General features: G+C 45.0%; 1 protein-coding gene across 3 annotated transcripts in view; it reads right to left on the bottom strand.

Annotated features, from left to right (window-relative positions):
* The window catches only part of EPB41L4A (erythrocyte membrane protein band 4.1 like 4A), a 205,719-nt gene that overhangs the window by 101,881 nt on the left and 77,998 nt on the right, over positions 1–25,840 (bottom strand). For all 3 annotated transcript variants that reach the window (XM_084780053.1, XM_084780051.1, XM_084780052.1), the window contains exon 3: positions 17,047–17,151. In XM_084780053.1, the coding sequence (XP_084636179.1) occupies positions 17,047–17,151 (105 nt within the window). The remainder of the gene's footprint in view (positions 1–17,046; positions 17,152–25,840) is intronic.

The raw sequence follows: 25,840 nt of genomic DNA, 5'->3' as shown, positions 1-25,840 counted from the left end.
TGTCCCTTCCTCTGCCCGCCCCCCCAACTCTGTCCTCCATTCCTTCACTAGCCATCACAATCACCTACTTGTAGTCATCTTCAAGTCCCTCAGACACCCTTCCTTCTGTAATGGCCACTGAGTGGGGATAGAGTTAACGGTGACCCTGTCTTCCTTATGCAGGCAACCAACAGTGACACACAGCTGAAGACTCCGACTGCACAGCATCAGGGTATCAGCCAATTCTCTATACGGATTACTCTTCTTGTCACCGTGGCCAAACACCTGACAGGATCAATGCTAAGTGGGGAGAGGTTTAAGAGACATATTTAAGCTACACAGGGTGGCATCCCCTCTGCAGTGGCGGGAACATGGCTCAATGGCTAGTTACAGCTCTGGTAATCGGGAAGCCAAGAGAACTGTAGCCTGAACGCTATGAGCTATAACTGGAAAGACCTGGCCTCTGGCAACCCACCTCCTCCAGCTAGGCTCTACCCGCCCAGAGCCCATTCAACACGCGCACACCAGTGGGTTAGCATCAGTGACGTTAATACCTTCATGATCTACTCACCTCTTAGTCAAGTCATCCTCTGGCATCCTCAAAAGTCCAAATCTCTTCTCTAGCTTCCTTGGCCTCATTTGAGGACCTTGGTTATGTCACTGAGAGACTAAAGCAATAGGAAGAGAACAAACATGGTCTCGCTCTGTCTATGCACCTGTCAGCACCTGTGCTGCGTTCTGCCCTCTCCTGTTACCTTAGAGACACATCCATGATCTACGTAGACCTGGCCAGTCTCATCTAGCCAGGACACAGTAGGGTGACTTTCTGTTTGTGGCATCGAAGTTACCCTTCCTACAAAAAAATCACTCCTGGCTGTGCGTTTTCTCCCTCCATCATACTGAAACTGGGGGTGAGGGAGGGTTGAGGATTGAGCATGCTAGACAAGCATTCTACCACTGAACTACACACCCAGTCCTTTGCGTACCTTAGGTTAGCACTGACCTTCTGATTTCTCTGCCTGTAACATGCTGAGTGTTAAAGGTTATAGGTATGACCACCATGCCTAGCTAAAATAAAAGATTTCTTTTTTTTTTTAATGTATTTTTCTGAAAATTTCACATTTGCAGCTTTTTTTGATCTTGTATGCCCCCACCACTTACTTCCAACTTTCCCCAAATTCCCTAGACTCCCCAACCTGTCTCTCTTTCCCTCCCTCAGCTTCATGTCCTATCATCATCATCATCATCACCATCATCACTATCATCATCATCATCGTCCCCATCATCATCACCATCATCCCCATCATCATCATCATCAATCCTGAGTCCAGTTACTGCTATCCATATATGGATGGCTGTGGGTCCATCCACTGGGGCACGTGCAACCCACTAGTGGCCATATCCTCCCAAAAAGTGACTGCCTCCCTCAGCAGACGTCAACTGCCAAAAGCTCCTTCACTAAGAATGGAACCTCAAAAGTGCCTCCCCAAAGTCGTCTGTCTCCTGTATCTGCCCGTGTCATTTCCTTGCCTTAGATAAGCATCTAGGTGGGGAAACAGCATTTGTTCTAGTCTGCCTGTCCCACCCCTCTTGAATCCACTTTGGTATCGGTTGAGCGCTTTTTGACCAAATTACTTCAGACCAGGAATGATTCGCAGCTCAGACTGGAGCAGGAAAGGGATCATCGGGAGATTTATGGGATGAGACCTAGATCTAAAGACAAAATTACTCCATGTGTCTAGACACACACACGGCGTGGAGGTAATTGCACACATTTTAACTGTTTCATGGGTGCATCGGAAAGCAAAGGTTAAGTAACTACCTCAGCCACTCGTGGGGACCACCTGATTGTCTGCTATCGCAGCATCCCTCACTCTGACTTTACTTGCTACCAGTGAGCGACCATTTTCATATATTTAACACACATCAGCATGCGGCAGGATACTGGAAAGTAGCGTGTTTACATGTTTATGTGTGCACTGTAACTAGGCAGCGCAGACCAGCCCTGGAATCCGCAGACACAGATTCTTTTCCCATCTGCTCAAAATGTCCACTCTCTGATTCTTAGAGAGACCTCTCTCTTGCTTCTCCTTCCTCTCGGGAATCCTCACACCATCCCTTTGCTAGGTGCTTCTTAGCTTCCCAGCCAGGAAAAGCCAAAATGCCTGAGGCCCACGCTTCCTAACAGAATTCCTTGTCATGTATCTGCCAAGATTACATCTCCACTCAGGTACTCCTCAGAGTCTCAGACCATAAATGCCAAAAATAAATAAATAAATAAAAAGTTTCTACTTGAGCAAACTCAAGCACACATGTGCACGTGCACACACACATATGCACATGCACACGCAAGCACACATGCACACACATGCATGCACACACGCACACACCCTTCCCTTCTCCCATCTCCATAAGGACACTTTCTTGAACATTCTGTGTGTGGTTTGTTTACCTTCTATTTCTTCTTCCCATATGTAAATCCTTTTGGCTTCTGTGTTCAAAACAGAAACCAAATCTGAACATTTCTGCACACTCTCAGGTCTGAGTGGCATTACCCTCACCTGGATTCCTTAAACAGCTGCCTCTGTGCTGCCCTGCCACCCAGTCATTAGCTCCTGCCTTTGTAGTTAGGAAGAGAGACCGATTCAAAGCGTGAGTCACACCAATCCCCTTCTTCAGGCAGGCACCCTCCGGCGGTTTCCCTTTGACATCCGAAGCCCTGTGGCAAACTACATGGCCCTTCCAGACCAGATCTTCCCGACCAGGTCCCACTCCCTGCACTTCTTCCTTTGACTTTAGACGGTGACGCAATAGAAAACACCTTATACAAGAGTCTCAGTGGAATCCTGAGGTCTTGGAGGCAGTCATCAGAGCAAGGAGGAGAAAGCCCTGGGAGGCAGGGAGAAAGGACCTAATTATACAGAGTCAGAGCTTAGCAATGCTGTTGCCTGTGGCAACACACACACAACCATACATACACACACACACACACACACACACACACACACACACACACACACTGTACCTAATGAAGTGTATGATCCAGATAGGGAGATTTCCAAACAGACTGGAGAAAGTGCCGATGGCTTCACTTTGGTGCCTACAACAAAAGTTAGTTCAGAAATAGAACTTTCTTGGCCCCTGTCTTAGCAGAAGGCAGCCAGGGCTACAATTAAGAAATGGCTTCCGGGCAAAGAATGAATCCAGAGGCCATCAGGAAAACAAGATGTAATTGTGGGATCCTTTATTAAGTCGTCAAAAAGACTTCATACGAGGCTTCATAGACCCTTACAAAATGACAAAAGTTTCCTTGAAGAATCCTGAGGGCGTTGCTCCTCAGCAGTCTTACAGGTAACAGAACGGAGCCCACAAGCTGATATCATCGAAGCAATTTATTGGTGTTGCCCTTTGTCTAATAAAGTTGATTAGAAACCAATCTGTAAGAAATCCGCAAAGACGTTTTCTGTTTGTCTTATAATTATGCCAACTGAACGTGGGAGCACAAACCTGTAATCCCAGCCAGGGGTCTCCTGGGAAGGCAGCGGAAGGAGGAAACCAAGTGGAAGGGCAGCCTAGGCTTCACAAGGATCCCGGCTACACTGAACCCCTTCTGCCGCACCCCACATCCCCCACACCCCTATCCCCTCACCTCCCCCCCACACACATACACCCCGCACTGAAGAAGAAGCAGAGAGCGTCTTCGCTCCCAGTCTTCAACAGGCGCAAAGCAGACTGGAGAGCTACTCGGCTGCAAACATGTACTACTTGTTCATGGACCAGAAGGAAAATCCAGAGCACAGACCCAAGGCCCAGACAACAGCGCTGACTAACAGTTCCCAGAAGAGTAAGACCAAGAAAGCTACATGTGCTGGGCTTATACCGAACCCTGTAAGGATATACAATTATTAAAAACAAAACGTAAAGAAGATTAGAAACTAAAACCTACATGAACTAGTAGCTGCCTCCTGTTTTTCTCTTTCCTACTGTGTGTGTGTGTGTGTGTGTGTGTGTGTGTGTGTGTGTGTGTGTGTGTGGTTTTCTTTATTTTCTTCTCCTCCTCCTCCATTTTCCCCTGCCCCATTTTTATTTATTTTTTTTTAAAGATTTATTTATTGTATTATCGGCAGAAGAGGGCATCAGATAACATTATAGATGGTTGTAAAGCCACCATGTGGTTGCTGGGATTGAACTCACGACCTCTGGAAGAGCAGGCAGTGCCCTTAACCACTGAGCCATTTCTCCAGCCCCCCTGCCCCATTTTTAAATGGAAGTGTTCCAGCCATACTTGGTGGCTCACATCTCTAATCCTAGGACTTGAGAGGCCAAGGCAGAGAATTATCATGAGTTTGAAGACAGCCCGGGTTACAGAGTAAGACTTTGTCTCTAATAATAATTATTATTATTATTACTTTAAACAAGACAAATAAACAGGCATTGTGGCAGTCTGAGTGATAAATGTCCCTTGGAATCTTGGACGTCACAATACTGGCCCCTCAGCTGGTGGAGCTGTTTGGGCAGGTGTGGGAAGTGCAGCCTTGAGGGAGGAAGTGTGGTGCTGGAGGTACACTTGAGGAGTTTTAAGCCATTTCTAGTTTGTTGTCTGCTTCATACATGCGGTTCAAGGTGTGACCTCTCAACCTGTTGCTCCAGCTGCCATGCCTGCCACTTGCTGCCGTGACAATGTCTGTTCCTTCTGGAACCATAGGCAAAATAAACCCTTCCTTCTGTGGGTTTGGCCACACTGCTCTAGCATCATAGCAACAGAAGAGGAAGTCATATGGAAGTCAGTGCCAGCTGTAATACACACACCATTACTCTGCTCAACTAGGGCAAAGAGTTGCTCAGCTTTCCCAGCACCTAAATACAGACCCAGATTGAGGCCCCTCACTGCGACAAGGCACGTAGCTCAGTGTGATCATGTTTTCTTACATACTCTGGGAGGTAAACCTAAGGGAAAATGCCCAGACTCTAACCCAAAGAGTCTCTGAACTCCAAACCTGAGTCTTATATGATAGTAAATAAAATCTGGAGAAGCCATAGGGGCAAAGTTTACATTTAGGGAATATTTAAAATATTTACATTTAGGAAAATACATTTTTTTTTACTACAGCATCAAATTTAATGTTTAAAAACATGTCTTTAAGAGCTAGAGAGATGGGTCGGAGGTTAAGAACACTTACTGGCTTTGCAGAGGACTGGGGTCAGTTCCTGGCACCCACATGGTGGCTCACAACTACCTGTAACTCCTGCTTCTGGGGATCTAATGCCTTTATCTGGTCTCCGAGGGTACCAGGCACATAATACAAATATACACACACAGCCAAAACACTCTCCGAGGGTACCAGGCACATAATACAAATATACACACACAGCTAAAACACTCACATGCATAAAATAAATCTTTAAAAAAAAACATGTCTTTAAATTAATCAGCATTACCATCAAGAGCTGTATGGTTTCCTCTCATTTTTAAAATGTGGCCTGTCTTTCTCTTCACATAAACAGAATGTGGCAGAAGTCATAAAGGATGGTACAACTGTTGTCATTGTCCCTTCATCCATCCCTCCTTCCCTTTGGACTTTCAGAGGCTGGGCCCTTAAAGCCAGGTCCTGTGCTGTGAGGAAGCCAAGTAACACTGTGGGAACCCACAGGCTCAAACTGTAGACATTTAACAAGCAAAGAAAGTTAAGATGGGGTCTGTCTCAGTGCTGTCCTAAGCGCCTAAAAGTTGATGCAGCTGCAGCTAACCCAGTAATTGACCAGAGGAGCCAGATCATGCCGGGGATGCATTAGGAAGTACTCCTGGCCTCGGGCGGGCCCCTGCTTAGCACTACACCACGCAGTGGTGTCGAAGACAGCACCTGGACTGCATGGTTATACCAGAAGCAGCCTCACTTCTCTGCTTGTGCCTTTAGACTCTCTCTGTGATTCTAGCCTCACGCCCTTAAAAGCAGAGAGACTCCTAGTGCGACTAGATTGGATGTCTAAGGGACATTTGACGGTTAGCATATCCCAAACAGAACTACTGACGCCCCGCCTCCCCAAAACGAACTTCTCCATCAGACGTACTGACTCCTCCTCAGCTTTCCACTCCCAACGCCTGCCCAATACACAGCCTACCCGGGCTGCAGGGCGCGCACACACACACACACACACACACACACACACACCATCACTTCCTCCTTTCGTACTATGAAAGGACCTTTCGGTTCTGGGATGCCTATCTGTCCCTTCCTAGGGTGAAGGAGCAACTGTCCACTTCTTATCACTCAGCTATCAGTTGGATCTGAGCGCCCCGCGGAAGACCCCCAACCACTGTGGAGCGCCAACGTTAAAGCCCTCAGCACCACCTGCTACTTGAACATCGTCTGTCTCTGTCCCCTCAGAACCAGCGACCTTGTCCCTTGCTCCCTGTCACATCTTCCTTCTGAGCCACAGTAGCTGCCCAGGAAATACTTGCTGTTTACCTGAACAGAGGTGAGAAATACCCAACACAGTCCCAGAGGTACTGTGAGAGTAAGCCTACAAAACTGAAAGATTTTAAGCAGGAAGCTTCCTAAATAAATATCCCCTAGAGACTATCCTGAACCCCAAAAGAAACCTGAGAGAGATCTTACAAGGGGGAAAAAATAAAACCTAAACTGTAAATCATCACCTTTAACTCACGAGACTAATTTCTTTTTTTTTTTCTTTCCTCTTTTTTTTTTTTTTTTTGTCTTGTTTTTGTTTTTGTTAGACAGGGTTTCTCTGTGTAGCCTTGGCTGTCCTGGATTCATTTTGTAGACCAGGCTGGCCTCAAACTCACAGCAATTCTCCTGAGTGCTGGAAGGCATGCGCCACCATGCCCAGCCCTCATGAGGCAAATTTCAAGTTTCATAACCCATAAAGGTAGGCAAGCATTTGTTATTCTCAGCCATCTGAACAAACACATGCCTAACTTTATGCACTTCCCTCAGAACTTTTGTCTGGAATAGAGTCCATGGCTAATAGATGAGTCGGCATGTAGTACCTGCAAATTAAAGACAAAATAGCACAAGAAGAGAACATAAAACACATGATGTTAGGCTTTGATTGTCATACTGCATTCTAATCATTTGCTATGTACATGGACGACATAACATTCATAACCCTCTTAACATTCAGAACAAAGTTAAACCAAGGCTAATCTGTCGAGACAATGTCATAATGTCAAATCTGGCGTTATGTTTATGTCATAGTTCTACACATGAAAAAGAAGTTTCCCATGATAATCAAATGTGTAGGCCAAGTGTAGTGGTGCATATATTAACAGGCAGACATATCAAGTTAGAGGTCAGCCTGGGCTACATAGAAAGACCTTTATCATAAAAACAAAAAAAGGAAAGAAAGAAAGAAGGAAGGAAGGAAGGAAGGAAGGAAGGAAGGAAGCAGGCAGGTAGGCTCAACCACTGCTTCTAAATGATCCATCAATTAGTTAAACATCTGACTCAAACAACCTCATCAGTTAAACATCTGGAATTCTGTCCTTTATAGCTCACACTGACTTAGCTGGGGAGAAGGTGGTCTAATTTAAAATGTTTACTAAAACAAAATCAACAATATCGCTTTTATGTAAATAATATGGTATAAATTAAATCTCTCAGTTGTCTGTTTCATTGGTAGAAGATGTTTACCATACTTCCATACCTTATATATGTGTGTGTTTATGAATATATGTGTATATGTATGTATATGTGTATATGTGTATATATGAGTATATATATACACATGTTTAAATGTGTGCTTGCTGACTCTTCTATTAGTTCTGATAGTTTTTCTTTGAATCTTTATCACTTTCAACTGCTTGCTTTACTTTATCTTGGGTTTTTAAAACAAGCTGAGAGCCGTGGATGCTATTAATAAAGAAAGAACTTTCAAGAATTCAGTCCCTCCTTCTCCCTAAACCTCGAAAACCATAAATCAAGGAAAGGCATGGGAACATATGTTGTACTGTATGTGACCGACAGAAGACACAGCAGAGTGTACTGAGATCAACCAGCTGAGAAGGGAAAACAAAGGAAATCAAGCAAGAACAGACACTCCTGACCAATTGAAGCCTTTCGCACACATTTACAGACCTGTCAAAATCAACACGGATGAGGAAGAAACTCAGCATCAGTCAAGCCATCTCTGCATCTCCCAGGAGCTCCATGAAGAGAGCGTGAAGCCCACCTGGCAGCCGCACACAGCATTTCCCAGGCCTCCCTCACACTGTCAGCTCCTAAACGCCCATGATGTACTGTAAGACCTCTCATGAGAGATGAGGCCCTCTCCAAACAGGAAGCATTTCAGAAAACACCATCTGCTCCCATTTTATTAAACACTGTTCATGAGCTACAGAGAAACAGAAGTTTTATTATAAGCATTATTATAAGCATTTAAAAAAAAAAATCAAGGTCCAAAGCCATACTGCTACAGATAGCCCTGTCCCACCCAAGTCTTCACACACACGCTTTCTCCTTTTACACACTACACTACCATATTTGTTGCATACAAGAACTGCTAAACAACACCTGGTAGCCTCCAGAGCATCATAAATATCCTGTACATGACACACCTTGTGATCCCACAATCTGCCAAGCTAACCTCCCATCCTCTCGGTAAAGCCATTTTTTAAAGGTGAAATGTGCTTTAAATGAGAATATGCTTTAAAGGAAAGAAAGTGAAGAACTCAAATGACAGGCGGCACAAAGACACAGGAAGGACAGGAGGCAAGCACTTCTCCCATCGCCCTTCCCTCTCGCTAGCTGGCCTGAACACAATCTCTCGGGAGAGAGTCCCTCACTCCAAACTGGCTCAAATGGCTTACCTTACCGCAGCAACAGGGGGTGATAACCAACCTCAGGATGCTTGTTAACAGGAGTAACATGTGAGAGGAAAAGACTTAAGGCATTCTTCACAATGCAGGAAAGTTTCAAGGAAAAAAAAAAGAGATAGATGAAAAGAAAATAGGAATTAACCAGGAGAGAGAGAGAGAAACAGAGACAGAGACACAGAGAGAGACAGAGGGGGGAGGGGGGAGGGAAACAAGCAGACAGGCAGGGAGACACGTTAGCACTGAGACAAGCTGACACAGTAAGGGGCTGCAGACAGAGGAGCAATGCGATCTTGCACCTGATCTAGGGCCTGGGTGACTCACAGACTCACACAGTAAGCCGAGGGAGGGGTTCAAGACTCACTAAGGGCTATATATCCTGAAGGACCTTGTAGACCACAGCTTAGAGTTGAGATTTTCCGTTAGGGATGCCATGAAAGAATTCAAATTAGACACCATGAAATTTCCTTTTCTGAGAGAAAACTACAACCAAGATTAGGAAAATGTAAAGGCCAAAGGTAAGAAGTCCAGTCAAAACTCCCATGGGAACCCAAACTAGTCTACTAGGATCTAAAATAGATTATTATATACGTGTGTTCATGATATGTGTGGGGACACACAAGCCACACAACCCGTGTCGAGGTCAGAAAACAACTGTGCGGAGTTGATTGTGTCCATTCACCTTTCTGTGGGTTCCAGGCATGCGCAGCAAGCACCTTTACCTGCTGAAGTCTCCTGCCAGCCTTCTAAAGGCACATAAAATGCAGGTCACAACTGACACTAGAGATGCTCACAGACTGTACGTCCTGCTTATACCACCCGTTCCAGCTTAGTTATTAATGGCAGTCGTTTGTCCTCTCAGGAGCACCCTAGCTTAGGTGGTAGTGTTAAGAAATTAATTATGGGCATTTCTGATTCCATACTTAACTTCTAACATGTTTAACATCTGATTCACAGTGTGGCCCACAAAAGTACAACACACCGCGACTGGCCATCTTCTCTGGGCACTCAGAAGATTCTGGCACAATTCTTTGACTGGGGAAGATGATTCCAGACCTCTCCCAAACCAATAAAAGCCAACTCATCGATGGCCAGGAGGATGCTGTTTCACTTGAGAATGCCCAGGCTGGATGAGGGAAAGGTGACAGCACAGCAGACACTCTGCTGGGACCTGACTTTTTGGTGACTTGAAGAGCAACATCCTGAAAAGAGGAATAAACGTGACTCCCTTGTGTTACCCACCACAGTGAGATCCACAGGCCAATTTCCTGTTGCTCCATAACATAGCTCGGTGTGTTTAATTTAAACAACTGTATACTATTAAAAAGTAGCATAGCAGCAGAATGGAAATAGAAGGATCCAGAGGGTCCTAGAAACCTACAAGAAGAACACTATGATGGGAAGATCTGGGCCCAGGGGTTCTGCTCGATCTAAGGCACCAACCAAGGACAATATGTGCAATCAGCATCAAACCCCTACCCAGATCTAGCCAAGGGGTAGGATATTCTCCACAGTTAAGTGGAAACTGGGGACTGGCTTTCACACAATCTCTGGTGCCCCATATTTGGCCACGTCCCCTTGATGGGGAGGCCCGAAGGCACTCAGAGGAAGGATAGCAGACTACTAAGAAGAGACTTGATACCCTAGCATCATATTCAGGGGGAGGAGGTCCCCATCAGTCACAGTCATAGGGAAGGGGAATGGGGTGAAAGCAGGAGGGAGGGAGGAATGGGAGGATGCACGGGATGGGATAGCAATTGAGATGTAATATGAATGATTTTATTTTTCAATAAAAAATTAAAAGGTTAAAAAAAGTAGCATAAAGCTTTCTCACGGACTTAAAAAAGAAATTGATTATGTCGCTATGAAATTAATATCAGGAGTTGGTGGCAGGTTCCCTATGGAGTAAGGAAAGATGGTGAGGGAAAAGGAATGGCACGCGAGACTCTACCTTTACCTCTAGGTTGCATATATGAGGACTTGTCAGGGATGGGGAGGTGGCTGAACAGTTAAGAGCACACACTACTAGTACAGAGGACCTGAGTTCAGTTTGTAGCACCATGCATCCATGGGTACCCATGCTCATGTGCACATACCCATACATACACACAGACACATAATTACAAATAAATCTATCCTTTGATAATTAATACTATACTATACTTTCATTAATTATATGATATTATTTATACCTCGGTTCAATAATTAGGGCTTTTAAATTCTCAAGGAAATAACTTGACTTTTTCAACATAAATATAGACAATATTTTAGGAATAATTATATTTTATTAATAAAAATGCAAGAGGGCCCAGCATGGTAGCACATGACTGTAATCTTAGAACTTAGAAGGCAGAAACAGGAGGATCAGGCATTTGAGGCCAGCCTCAGCTATAGTAAATTGGAAGCTAGCCTGGCCTGTCTCAATAAATGAATCTATAGATATAGAAAAGAACATTTTTTTTTTTTGGAGAAAGTGGAAGAGAAATGCAAGTTAAAGGACAGATGTAACAGAGGAAAAAAGGGAGAAGATAAAGTACAAAACAATTATTAAATTTAAATTCGATTATTCCATTAAGAGTAATGCGACAGATATTATAATGTCAGTATTAATGGTAAACCAAGATTTGCATCTACCAAAGCTATAATAAAATCGTATTCTCAACTTAAAAATCACACACGGGTAAATGATTTTTTTTAAGTAGTTGAAAAATCATTGACCTCAGAAACATGAAAGAACAGAGATGATCTCAGGGGAGGGTGAGGAGTTTGTAGTTTAGAAAACACATTTGAGGTGCCTGAAGGCCATCCAAGCAAAAAAAGAAGGGCTGACGCATGAGCTCAACGCACAATTTAACCACCAGCCTTGGGATTGATAGAGATGGTTTCCCGTGCTCACTGCCATCCTGCGAAGCTGCTACCATCGCTATAGAGTGGAGAAAATTAAGCAGAAGTTAGAGAGACTCACCCAGCACCACACAGCCCTCCTGGGGAGCAGAACATAGTTCAAAGCCAGACAGCCTCGACCTTGAGCCTGCAGTCTCTGCACATGATAGAGATACTACTCAGGGGTAGAGATCATCAGTTTTTAGACAACAATTTATCTATGGAGTGGATGGCACCACTCAGAAAGAACATATTTATCCCCAGGAAAATGAGCACTTGAGCACTACATTACATAGCATTGTGAGGACGCTCCTGTCATCCCCTGAAAAGGAAACAAAGCCTTCCTGTGGTTTTCTTCCCAAGGTCCCTTTCATCTGCTGTCCTCACTCTCCCCAGGCCACTACACTGCTTATGTGCCACTCATTACATGGCCCAAGGGATCGCTGAGTAGATTTTCCTACATCATCTTTCACTGGTGTTCCCTGACCAGGTACCTAAAGATGCCCCAACAGGCAAGTCCGTGTGTAACAAGTGTGGCAATCTTTCTTTGCAACATTATCAGTCATTATAGGTATTTTCCAAAATATACAGCAGGTGAAACGGCACATCCATTGCACAATACAGACTCTGGATGCCAAGCCGAGTGCCATTACTCACAGCAGAGTAGAAAGCGAACACCATGACTCATAGCAGAGGGCAGAGTGGAGCCTGCCTGCTCACGCTCAGTGCATAAGACTACTGTCAACGCCAGAGCATCTGGAGGGGCCATCACATGCACGAGCCTCTGCAGGGTTAGGACACGGGGAGTCAAAGATAAAATCGTGATGGATGGCAGTTGGTGCTGAGGACATAGTTCAGTGGTAGAGAGCCTGCCTATTACATATGAGGCCCACACATGAAACACGGTACCAAAAGCGAACAAAAGGCCAAACTCAACGTGTCACAGAACAGACAGAGGAAGAGTGATCATAATCATCAGAATGAAGTCTGAAAAGAGAGAAACCAGGAGTCTGTGCTGTCATTGCAATGAAATAAGATTTCAAAATAAAAAAGAGTAAGTCACTGATGTCAAGGCAGCCGGAAGGCGGAGTATTTTGTAAGGGCTAAGAATGCCTCTGGGAGCTCCAGCACAAAAGATGTTAAAAAGAGAAAGACAAACTATGAGAAGATAAGGAACTCATGAGATGGCAGAAGTTGCTTCTAAATCAGAGACAGTTGGGCACAACCCAACACTACCGGGAAAGAAAGAACAGAGCAGGGAGTTACGGCTCCCCCGGAAGAAGAGGAGGCATCGGGACTCCTCCTTTGTGATGGGAGAGGAGAGAGTGGTGTGATGCAGGAACAGGAAGTTCTGACTGTTTTGGTGTAGCCAAGGACCAGGCCACCGAAGGAGAGGACACCCAAGTGTCACACTGTTATCTCTGCACTTCATCTCTTCCCTCCCTTGAGTTCCTCAAGCCAGAGGACGGCGGGGCTACAAGCATAATTCTCAGAGCCAGTCCAATTCCACCTATGAGAAAAGCTCCAGGAATCTGTGACTTCTGCCTTTGAAAGAACAGTTAGGAAAGGATCCTCAGCTCGAACCCCGAGGGACCACACGGTGTAACCACTGCTGTGAGAGCCAGGAGATGCACTGGGATGTCGCGTTTATCCTTACTATTCAGTGTCATCACACGCAACTTTACATTTTCCCAGGGACATTTAAGAACCTTAATTGATTTTCTCTCTTCTTTCCTTCAGACTGTCCCCCCTTCTGCCTACTTTATAAAAGATAATGAAAGACTTTCTCTCACCCTTGTTTCCACAGAAAAGGCTATTTACATGTTTTTATGCCTTCTAATCTACAGCGATCTTCCATGAAAATGTGCTTTGGTCCCATGGCACGCCTGAGAGTTGAGGGTAAGGGCATGTTGCCTTCAGTACACAGCAGGCTCCTACTATGGCTTGAACATAATTAACTACCACCCAAGTGCTGATGTGTTGAAAGCTTGCTCCTTGGTGTAACTGTATTTGGAGGGGACATAGACCTTTTAATAGTTGTGAATAGTTAGACCTGCTGAAGGACCTGCCCCCAGGAGGAAGTGATGAGGTTCTCCTGGGACCTTGGTTAGCTCTTTGGAGAAAGCTGTTATAAATGAGCAATCAGGGGGCTGGAGAGATGGCTCAGAGGTTAAGAGCACTGTCTGCTCTTCCAAAGGTCCTGAGTTCAATTCCCAGCAACCACATGGTGGCTCACAACCATCTATAATGAGATCTGGTGCCCTCTTCTGGCATGCAGGTGTACATGCAGGCAGAACACTGTCTATACAATAAAAAAACAAAACAAAAAGAACTGACAACTAGAAGGAAAAAAGGATGTTCTTAAAAAATAAAAATAAAAAAAAATAAATGAGCAATCATGGTCTCCCCTCGTCTCTCCCATTTCTTTTGCTGTGTGATTTCTCCCTCTCAGAGATGCATCTCTGCTGTTGTTATGCCACCTTTCATGAGGTCCTCACCAGATAAACAAATGCCAGCATCATGCCTCTAAACTTCTGAACTGTAAGCTAAATATACCTCTTTATTCATTACCCAATTTCAGGTGTTTCCTTATAGTAAAACAAAACAGACTAATACAGATATTAAGAGTTAAATGAAGTAAGCAACTTAACCATCTGTTAGGAAGAGGAACTGTATTCAAAGATACCTGTGACTCCAACAGCTGACGTCCATTCTGCATCATCAAACTCCACTTACAACAGTCTCTGAAACCCTCAAAAGTGGCCTGGTTCCTTCCGTCCTCTGATGAGATTCAAAATCTTAATGTTTCAAGTGAAGAAGACTGGGCTGCAGTTCTAACACTGCGCCTGTCAGATCTCACCGTCCTTCGGCCACAGCAAGGAGCCCAAGTGTTTGTGACACAGCAACACTGCTCACACATCAGCGACACGCGCAAAGGAACTATACACCGTAGGACGTCATACCCACAGAGGAAGGAACTCTGCTCATCTGCCATCGAGGGTACAAGATAGCACTACCCAGGGAGCTTAGCAGTGCTGCAGGGGTCTGCCTGATGTGAAAACCCACACTATAAAGTCTTAACGTTTCTACTGAGCAGGCAAGAATGAAATTGTCCTCTATAAATCCACGAGGATTTGGTTTCCTGCCGCTGCGACAAATTGCCATAGGCTTGCTGGCTTAAAACAGTAGATATGTATTATCTTCTAACTCTGGAGGCTAAAGGCCAAAATGAATCTTACTAGGATAAAATAAAAATGCTGGCAGGTTGCATTCCCCCCAGAAGCTCTCTGGGGACACAGGCATTGCCTCGCCCCTCTCCAGCTTCTAGAGGCCACCCTCCGTCCCTGGCTTAAGGACCTCCTCCGGTAATGCATCACTCCAACCTCTGTTTCCATCGTTACGTCTTCTCCTGACTGTCCAGCTGCCCTCTTTCACCTGTAATTGAATCACCTTCCAAGCAGATAAGGTCTGTGTCATTTTAGCAAGCCAGTCAACGTTTCCAGGCAAGGTCTGGCATCAATCAGGAAACTGTGTTGGTCTCCGCTAGGAAAAATATTACTAATAAAACATGAGTGCAATTCGAGGTACCATCCAAAGCCTCGAGGTTGCTCGTTCTGGACGTATTTACAGTTCTACTATAGTGATCTGTGGTCTATATGGGACAGAATTCAGCAAATCTCTGAATACGTCTATACCCTTTGAAAATGTACATCTATTCCTACTTGCCTTGTAGAACGTAGCTCTTTCTATACAGATCTACAAAAACTCCCAGGGTTCACTCCTATTTTGTGAAATCCTTCTATGGAATAGAATAGATTGTGAAACTAGCTTAGAAAAAAAAAAGTTGCAGCAGCAGGAGCAGCAGCCCCTTCCCTGCCTCTTCTCACTCGAAGAAATTCCTAGGACCATATCCTGTCCTGCATTAATCCCTAAATGACCACAGGAGGCCAGCAGACATAAAGGGAGAAAAAGAACTCTTGGTTCCAACACAGCTGCACAGGATGAGAAACAAGAGGCCAGGCTGGGTAGTTTCTAAGGTAAGCCTCAAAGCATTTTTAAAAGGTTTCATCAATCTGAGGTTAAAATCTTTCTTAGACGAAATCAATGAATACCCTTCACCCTAAAAAGCCTGCCACCTCCAAAGCCTTCCCAGTGTGGCAAACTTCCCAGCAACTCCACCTTCTGAACAGACAGGTTCATCTCCTGGACAGCTGTCATTGTAAGGGAGCATCTCTACTGTCTTCACTCCACCACGCTGGAGAAAGGAAACCTATACTTGAGTCCCTTTATAACAGCCCTCTCTTAAAAGTTCAATATGAGATGCTGGGTCTCACTGCTGGACTCTGGGTGGAGCTCTGAGAGTGGTATGGAAGGATGGGAGCAGGATGGAAGGATCTAGAGGGTTCAGAAGCCCCACAAGGAGACCATCAAGGCTGGAGGATCTGGACCCAGGGGGGGTCTGCACAACCTGTTGCAACAACCAAGGACAATGCATGCAGTAAACCTAGACCCACGGTTCAGGTCTAGCCAATGGACAGCTCATTCTCCACAGTTGTGGGGAGAGGGGAGCTACCTCTGACACGAACTCTGGTGCCCCAGATTTGATCATTTCCCCTTGGTGGGAAGGCCTGGTAGGCACACAAAGGAAGAGGAGGCAGGCTCTCCAGATGAGACCTGATAGGCTGTGGTCATATGGTGGGGGAGGAGGACCCCTTCTGTCAGAGGTCTAGGGGAGGGGAATAGGGCAGAAGAGGGAGGGAGGGTGGGAATGGAGAGATACAAGCGAGGGGATAACAACCAGGATGTTGTATGAATAAATTATAATACATTTTTAAAAGCAGGAGACACACATAGTCTCTTACTCATTTCATTTCTTTTTATGTACATTGGTGTATTGTTTATGTCTGTGTGAGGGTGTTGGATCCTGGAGTTACAGACAGGTGTGAGCTGCCATGTGGGTCCTCTCAAAGAGCAGTCAGCGCTCTTAACCGCTGAGCCATCTCTCCAGCCCTCATTCTTATCTGTCCCTTCCAGAGACTCTATCCTCTCAACACAGTGAGACAGGAAACAGCACACATGAAAAGCCCTCACTGCAAGATGGTGGCAAAAGTGGAAGGCACGTGAGCCATCTACAAAAAGAATTTCAAGAAAAGAAGTGGTGAAGGCGGCAACTCTACAGACTTCTGTGAGAAGAAAAAGGTACAAGAACTTATCATGGGAAAATGACAGTGACGTTTCCAAAGGCATTTTCAGTTCCAAAAAACCTAACCACCTACAGTCACACCCAGAAAGGCCGGAGGTAGAGAGACATTTATAAGCAGACAATCTTAACATGACGTCATTGTACTCACGGTCTGATGGCTTCGGTCACAGTATCGCAGCCCAAAATAATCTATCTCCACGAGGTTTATGTGACGGAAAACATGGTCAAGGACAACGGAACCTTTTGTCGACTTCTGCAAAATAATCCACAGATTGCTTTTTAACAAGGTGTTGCGTCTTTCTCCACAGGACACAGATTCTCATCTGTTATGAGCTGCCCTGTCATGGGAGCATTCGCGTTAGACCACACTGGCCTCTCCAGGGTTTCCCTCAGTTACAAAGACAGATGTGCTAAAACTACAGCATACTAAAGAAACAGCCTTTGAAAATCACCTTAAACTTCCATTATGGGATTACAAATTACCTCCAAGACAAAATGCTTCTTTATTAACTTTTTAAAAAGATTTATTATTTATTATTTATACAATATTCCTGCCCGCATGCCATAAGAGGACACTAGATCTCATTATAGATGGTTATGAGCCACCATGTGGTTGCTGGGAATTGAACTCAGGACCTTTGGAAGAACAAACAGCACTCTTAACCTCTAAGCCATCTCTCCAGCCTGCTTTTTTTTTTTTAATTTTTATATGTACGGTTGTTCTGTCTGCATCTATGCCTGTGTGCCATGTGTCTGTCTAATGGCAACAGAAACCAATGAGAGGGCATTGGCTCTCCTGGAACTGGAGTTATAGGCAGCTGTAAGCCACTATGTGGGTGCTGGGACTTGAGCCTGGGTGCTCTGGAAGACCAGCCAGTGGTCTTAACCACTAACCCATCTTTCTACCCCCAAAATGCTTCCTTAAACAAAGGCAACCCTCTATGTAAAGAACATTTAATAAATTCATTAGGTTTCATAGTAGCTTAAAAACTCCCACCTTCTTTCATTAGAAAATTATTTTCCCACATGGTGGTGGTGACGGCGCACATGAAAGATACCAGTTGTCATGCAGTGGTGGATGGGCTGAAGAGAGCCAGAAAAAGGCAGGTATGGGCACAAAAGACACCTAGAGGTGCCACTATGTGGTAGAGAGATGGGAGAGAAACAGAGGGGAAGGTGTGTACTACGAAGAGAGGCAGAACTGGAGACATGAAGGTGCTGAGGACCAGCCCAATGTGAGTAGTCTCTGCTGCTACTGAGGGCCATGTTTGGGGTCATGGCCCTACAGTAGCAGTGGTCTATGTCAATGTCCAAGGTCCAAGCTACCACCAAAGGCCATGTGGAAGTCCCTCATCTGGGCTGCCTCCTAGAGCAGAGATGACCCCACATCTCACCAGCTGTAGCATTCATCCCACACCCTGCCTGGGCAGCATAGTAGAGCTGGAGCTGGTGGAGTGGGCATGGGCGAGCCTGCCCTGAGGGTGTGAATACAAAAGAGCTGTCCCTGCTCCTCACCTTGGCAGCACAGGAGAGTTGTCCCTGCCCCTCACTGGCTACAGCACTTTGGAGAGCACCACGCCAGTCACCTCCCTTCCTTCTTTACCCCACCCCTACCCCACAGCACCTCACCTGGGCAGCACAGTAGAACTGACCCTGGTGGTGTGAGCATAGGATAGAACTGAGGGTGTGAGAGCGGGAGAGTTGGCCCCTCCCCTAGCTGGGGCAATGCTGGAGAGCTGGCCCTGGTGACATGAATGCAGGAGAGCTGACCGCAATGGTATGAGTGCAGGAGAGCCAGTGCCTCCTCTTTTCAGCTTCCACATGCAGAAAAGCTGGCCCTACCCCTCACCTGGGAAAATCAGGAGAGCTGTCAGGCTGAATAACACAGCCACCACCCAGGCTCAGATCCAGGGCTTTGAGTTGGCTCTCCGCAACATCTACCCCGTGCTGCAGTGCATGAAGGGGCCCTCCTGCAGAACCAAAGCTACAGGATCTCTATGACACAGGACAATAGGATATCCAAGGGGAGTCCCAGGGAGGACCCAGTATTGACAGTGTAGCGGAAGCCAGAAGCCTCAAATCACACCAATGACTTACTTCAATGAACATTTGGAAGTAAAGCTGTTTGGGTAAAGGGGTGTACTGTGAGACGCACCAAAACACACTACAGCTTCCACAGCAACATTTTTCATGTTTTTTTTCTCTCTCTTTTTGTTGATTTTATCTTTTGTTTTCTTTGAGGGGAAGAGGTTACAAGGGCAAATATGGAGGGATGGGGAGATGAGTGGAATTGGGGTACATGATGTAAAATTCACAAAGAACCAACAACAATGTTTAAAGTGATTTCCATATACACTACTACTCTCACAAGTATCTAAAACAGAAAACCCACAAAATAGCCAAAGCTTTTTTTTTTTAATCCTCAAATCATAAATCCATAGATTAAAGCTGCTAAATATATGCTGCAAAGCCCTCACGAGGACATTTCACTTGATCTTTTACACATGAGCACAGACAGAGAGAAAACATTTCTTTGGGTTGCACTTTAAGCACTGACACTATATAAATATGCTATTCTGTCTTCTCTCCCTTCCAAGACACATGCATAGCACAAGTAAGCCGGATTCAGGCTTCTTATTGTGTTATATATTAATTATTTACAAATGCAAGAAATGTGTAGTCAGCAAGCAGTACTCCACAGGGGTCTTGGCGATGATCTGTCTGGATACCACGGGTGCAGAATCAGTCAGATCTTCTCTTTCTAGGGCCTCATCATGGGCAAGTATAATTCAGCAGTTAAAGTAAGCCCCAGTTGGGCTCGAGAGACGGCTCAGCCGTTAATGGCTAGGCTCACAACCAAAAATATATGAAGTCCCAGATCACTCATGTTTCCTAGGGCATTTGTTCAATTGCAGCTTCTCTTGGACAATTACCACTAGGTGCTTAATTTTATCAGGTAAACTGTATATGCCACAGGGCTTTTTAGAAAACAGATTATGATAAGAAGTAATAAAATTACACACTTGGAAACGATAGTCCTTCTTACAAATCCCTCAAATCTCTAAATTACACTGGTTCAGCTAAATTGCTCCCCTCTTCTTCTTCTTCTTTTCCTAAACCGTTTGCTTAAAGCCAAAAACCCTCCCCTGACAGACTTACACATTGCTGAGCAGCTTCTGCTATAATAACAATGGCATGTCCAGTAAATGCCTCTTAGTGCTCAGATCCCGATGTAGTTCTCCGCAATAAACATCTGGAAACGAAATCACTCAATGGAAGAATATCATACTTAAAGCTAGAGCGGGTACTGCCAAGAAGACCGTTATAATTCACTCGTTGAAACTGTATGCTCCCTCTTCCTTGCCAAAGCTTGGGTTGAGATTGGGGGTGGGGGTGGGGGTGGGCTATACGGCAAAGGGGGGCTGTTTTTATTTCTATTTCCTTGACTCTATTAAAAAAATAAGCCCTCTTGCATGTACTTTCCCAACTGCATTTCCTAGCATGGGGGCTAGGTCTCCCTCAATTCAGAGTATGAGCAGAGCCTTTGGTACCTTAAATACAGTCACGATCTTATTTAGTGTATTAACTCTTCACTCCATCTGGAAATTATTTTCTGTGCTCGGAATGGGGCCTAACTTTGTTTCCAAATGGACAAAAGCGGTACCATTGTTTACTCCAAAGTCATGATTCCTTTTAGGATTTGAAGTACCTTCAACATCTCCCAAAGTCCCAACTCTCTCCCAGATATTCAAGGAACAACACTCCCAATATTTTAATGAGCTTAATATACTTTGCTTGATATCCAAAATCTATTTCAAAACTGTCTTTGACAGCTCTTAGGTATTTTTCTTTATGAGAAGTTTAGAGTCACCTTGGAAATTTAATTTAAAAGAATTCTAGGGCTGGGCATGGTGGCACACACCTTTATTCCCAGTAATTAGTAGGTAAAGACAGGTAGATCTTTATGGGTTCAAGGACATCCTAGTCTACAAAGCAAGTTCCAGGTCAGTCAGGGTTATATAAAGAGACCTTGTCTCAAAACACCAAACAAATAAACAATGTTAAGAATTTGGAATTAAATTGACAGACTAGAAGCCTAGGGGTAGAGGTGACATGGTATTTACTAAGTAAAATCAAGGTGGTTTTCTTTTACATGCTTTGTGCTGGCTACCTTTACGTCAACTTGACTCAAGCTGGAGTCATCTGGGAAGAAGAAACCCCAGCTGAGAAAATGCCTCCATAAGATCTGTCTGCAGGCAAGATTATATGGCATTTTCTTAATTAGTTATTCACTGGAAATGGTCCTGCCTATTGTAAATGGGCCATCCTTGGGGTTGGTGGTCCTGGGTTCTATAAGGAAGCAGGCTGAGCAAGCCATGAGGAGCAAGCCAGTAAGCAGCACCCCTCCATGGCCTCTGCATCAGCTCCTGCCTCCAGGTTCCTGCCCTGCTTGAGTTCCTGTCCTGGCTTCCCCCAGTGATGGAGGTGGAAGCGTGAGTCAAACAAACACTTTCCTCCCCCACTTGTTTTTGGTCATGGTGTTTATAACTCTCTTGCTGTTACACTTTCTAGCTGGCTATAGTTTGGTTAACGTACTAAAGAGCAACTTATATGTTGACATAGTTTTACTCCCAGCCATCTTATTAAATGCTTACTAAGCAAACATGTCTATGTTGTCTTGTGAGACAGCTATGTTGTCTACAAATAAATATTAAAGATTCTTGCTCTTAGTATGTATTTAATCCCAGGCAGAGATAGGCCAGTCTCTGAGCTCTAGAACATTTAGTCTACATAGGAGAGTTTGGGCCAGCCATGGCTCCATAGTGAAGCCCCATCTCAAATGTAAAAGAAAATTCTCGTTCTTTCTTTACAGAACAGCTCTGATTACCCACTTCTCTCTTCTGACTGCACTAACAAGGGCCTCCATCACTGGCTGCTGTGAGAACACAGGGCTGCTGTGCATCCCTATTCCTGGTTTTTCAGAACTGCATCTAAGCTCTCGCTAAATACGATGCTGGAAACGTGCCCTCTTTCCAACAGAAGGTCTCTCTTAGTCTGCTTTCTCTGGCTTTTTGCTTTGCTTTGCTTTTTCATCAAGAAGTGATAAGTCCATCAAATTTTCCTTAGGAACCTGAGGTGACTATATAATTTTCATCTATGAGTTACATGTTCCTAATAGAGAAATTCTCATTTTAGATTTCTGTCCTGGGTATATAATATGAATACCCACCATCCCTATCTGGAGAGAATTTCCCACTGTGCGTGACTGTGACTGTGGAGGCTGGAACCAACGCCCCATACAAACCCCATTGATTTAAACCCAGCCACAGCTGCATGACCTAATTTCCAGCCAAGTGACCTCCAGACAAGTGATGCAATGACAGAGCAAGGACTCAGAATTACTCAGCCAGTGGTACCCGATAGTGCAGGCATCTAGTTGTGCACCAGTTGCAACAAGAAGTATTGATGACTGATTCCTAAGCCAGGGTTTCCACTATTCCTGAGATAGCCAGGAATGGCCAAATCGTGCAGCGCCGGCCTTCTATCCCTTGCCCTATGGAGGCAGTGATGACATGGTGGTGTTCCAAGTAAAACCCAAGGGAGAGTATAAAAAGTGTCATCACAAATACAACTTACTCTAGCAATGTTAAGTGTTCCAGTCAGGTCTTTTAAAAGCAATTCTGGCTTATGTCACTATGAAAAGAACTAACTGGAAAGTACTGTATATCTCATAGGATCCACACCACCAACCCGATGACAGACCCAGGCCTTACCTGGCCTCATACATCCATAGCAAGCAAGCCTAGACACCTCAATCCATCACTGCCTCCTGCCTGTGACTCGGGCAGTCATCTTCACCTTCAACTGTTTCTTAGTGTGCTTCAGGAATTATGAATAAATAATCAATTACTGTTTTTTAAATTATCTGTATTACCAGTAGGCCCAGCTAGCAATCAATCAAGACACAGACACTGGTTATATTTTAAAATAGCCTTAGTTAACCTGGGGCAGGGCAGATATTAATCCTCTAAACTACCTCCCATGGCAGGGCCTCAGGCATGGGATCCCTGTCTCAATCCCATGCCATTTGCTTCTAATAATTTCTATCAAGTTACCTCCCATCTATACTCTCAAATACTTGCTCATGTTCTTCATCTGGGCTGGATTCTCCATCCACGCCGGCCATGTGCTTCTCCTCCATCTAACCCATGGCGGCCTTCCTCTCTTCTCTTCAGTTCTCTCTCCTTCCTCCTCATGGCAGTCTTTCTTCTTCCTGGGATTTCTCTCTCTCTCTCTCTCTCTCTCTCTCTCTCTCTCTCTCTCTCTCTCTCTCTCTCTCTGTCTCTCTCTCTCTGTCTCTCTCTCCCCCCTCACCTATATCAAAATACATTAGACCATCTCCCAACAATCAACGGCCAAGTGAAACCATATTCTCTTACCTTCCCAAGGAATATGGAATATGTCTAAACATCTTTTCTGCTATTTCAAAATGCTTATCGCGAAGTGGAGTGTAAGGCAAATCCCTCATCCCTTTCTCGTCTCTCCTTAGAGTCTTTTCTTATGTACAGGCATAGAGAATCAGATGACTATGTGAATCAGGGACAGGCACACAGCTCCTAATATTTTATCTCCAAACAAGCCAACAAGAAGCGATTCGTGAACAAAAATGGAAAGAATTATGCAGGAAATACTGAAAACTTAAAAAAAAAATACAGAAGTCAAGCTTTCTCCATGAAAACTACTTTCATGTTCCCACATCCTCTAGAAATGCTAGACACTCTTTCATATACGTAATCTACTTACAGAGCAGATCATAGAATGACCTAACACACTTAGTCCATGCAGGGCATATGCAAAAGCAAGCGTAGGAAACAGCCTCAAAGCTTGGTGTGGTACCTCTGCAACTGTAGCCCCCAGGAGGCTTAGACAGGCAGACTGCCATGAGTTCAAGCCCCTACCTTAAGAAAAGGAAAGAGGCTTGGGGAGCCACCTCAATATAGAAACTATTACATTTTCTTGGGTAAGAAAAAGCAACCACTTTTTTTTTCCCAACCACTTTTTAAAACTATCATTCCCAAACTACCAGAATATAGACTGTCAGCCCTCTGGGACAGCTTTGCATTCATATGAAGGGAATCTGGTTCTGAAAATATCCAGGATTATTTTCCTCCCTTCAACATATTTTGTCCTCTATAGCGAAAGAAAAGGGTGTGGTGTTAGGCAATGAATCCCACTCAGACCTAAGAAAGAACAGGATGACTCCTGGCTCCCTGTGTAGTATTCGATGCAGAAGGGGTGTGTCTACACCGCGCCCTGAGAACACAGCCAAAGCAGAGGAGAATCGTGTATTTCCCCCTCCCTGAGAAACCACCTTCCAGTCAGGAAATTAAAGCCCAGGGGCTGAGGGAGACGGCTCAGTGATAGCGAGCCTGCCTGGGACCCTCTTCTTACTATCTGACTCCCCCACGTCTGTCTTCCTCGGGCTCACACAGCCCAGGCTAGCCTTGAACTTGATATGTTAGCTGAAAACGAATTAAAACTTCTGATCCCCCACACTGCCTCCATCCCACCCACTGATGGGATTGTAGACCTAGGCTGCCACGCCCAGGGTTCTTTATGTGGTACTGTGGCTCACGCCTGAGCTTACACCCCAGTCTCAAAGTGTTACTCTCTGGAAGATGGAGGAAAGTAAATTAATAGGCACCAGAGGAGACGAAGAAGGTGCGTGACACAAAGATACTAAAGAGAAGGAGTGACTTTTTAAAAATTCTTCTTAAAGTGGCCTCTGAATGAAGACAAGGAGAAACCCAGTTTTCACACATTACTTGTATACAAGACCTTTGGAAACCAAAGGCATAACACATGTACAGCTTGGTCCCCATGTGGGACCTGTAACAGCAGGAGCAGGGGCTGGCTGTCCCTGACTCTGTCGCCTGCCTTTGGATCCCTTTTCCCCTAGCTGTGCAGCCTTGTCTAGCCTCAATAGAAGAAGATGCACTCAAGCTGCTTGATGTGCCAGGGTGGGCTGATGTCCATAGGAGGTCTTCCCTTCTCTGAGAAGAAACATGGTGGGGGGGGCAAGGGTGTGTAGGGGAGGGGAAGAGAGAGGAGAGGGAGGGATTGGGAGGAGCAGAGGGACGGAAGTTCCAGCCAGGATGCTAACTAATTAATTGATTAATTAACTTGTTTAAAAAGGGCCAAGCGGTAGAGGCAAGGCATTGCTTTGCTGTGCTCACTGAGCTGGGCCTGTCGTGCATTTGGCATCTTCTGCAATGAGCATGAAGAACGGTGCAGGGACGAGACAGGAACATGGGAATTGTCGCTTCATTCTCCTTCAAAGTCCCTTCTCGAGCCCCCCTCCAGCAGACAGGCAGGACGATGAGTGCCCCCAGGCCTCCAGACAAGCCCTTCAGCTCAAAGTCACACTGTCACTGTCATTTGTAATTGAAGAAAAGCAGAGGAAAGGCGTGGACATGACTGCAGTTTGCATTGCTGAAGTTTCCCCTGTCCATTTCTAAGAGAAATCTAGAAGCCACGGAGATACAATTCCAACCACAGCACTTAGCAACATGCCTAGGGAGGTTCTAAACAGATGAACAGCATTTTGTCTCTAATAGTTGACTTCCACTAGCGAGACCAGGCACTGTGCTGAGTGGAGACTCTTCCCACTTTGAGAGGCATCCCCATGTGGTCTGGCCCGACGGCCATGCTCCCTTCATCCTGGGGGTGCTCCTGTCACTTACCCTTTAAGATCTTTAAGCTTTGTTACAACTCCATCCACCAGACCTACAAAGGTTTATGGCTTTCCCTGTCTCTTAACCTATTTGACCTTTATTAAGGTCACCTGTTGCTTCTCTTTTCTACCAGAAAGTTCAGACGGTTTCAAAGCAGGTGCCTGCTATTATATTCTACTTTCTTTGTGAATAATTGAATAATTTATA

Source organism: Acomys minous (genome assembly GCF_964271855.1).
Source record: "Acomys minous genome assembly, chromosome: 4".
Taxonomy (NCBI): Eukaryota; Metazoa; Chordata; class Mammalia; order Rodentia; family Muridae; genus Acomys; species Acomys minous.
This window is presented reverse-complemented; position numbering and strand designations above follow the sequence as displayed.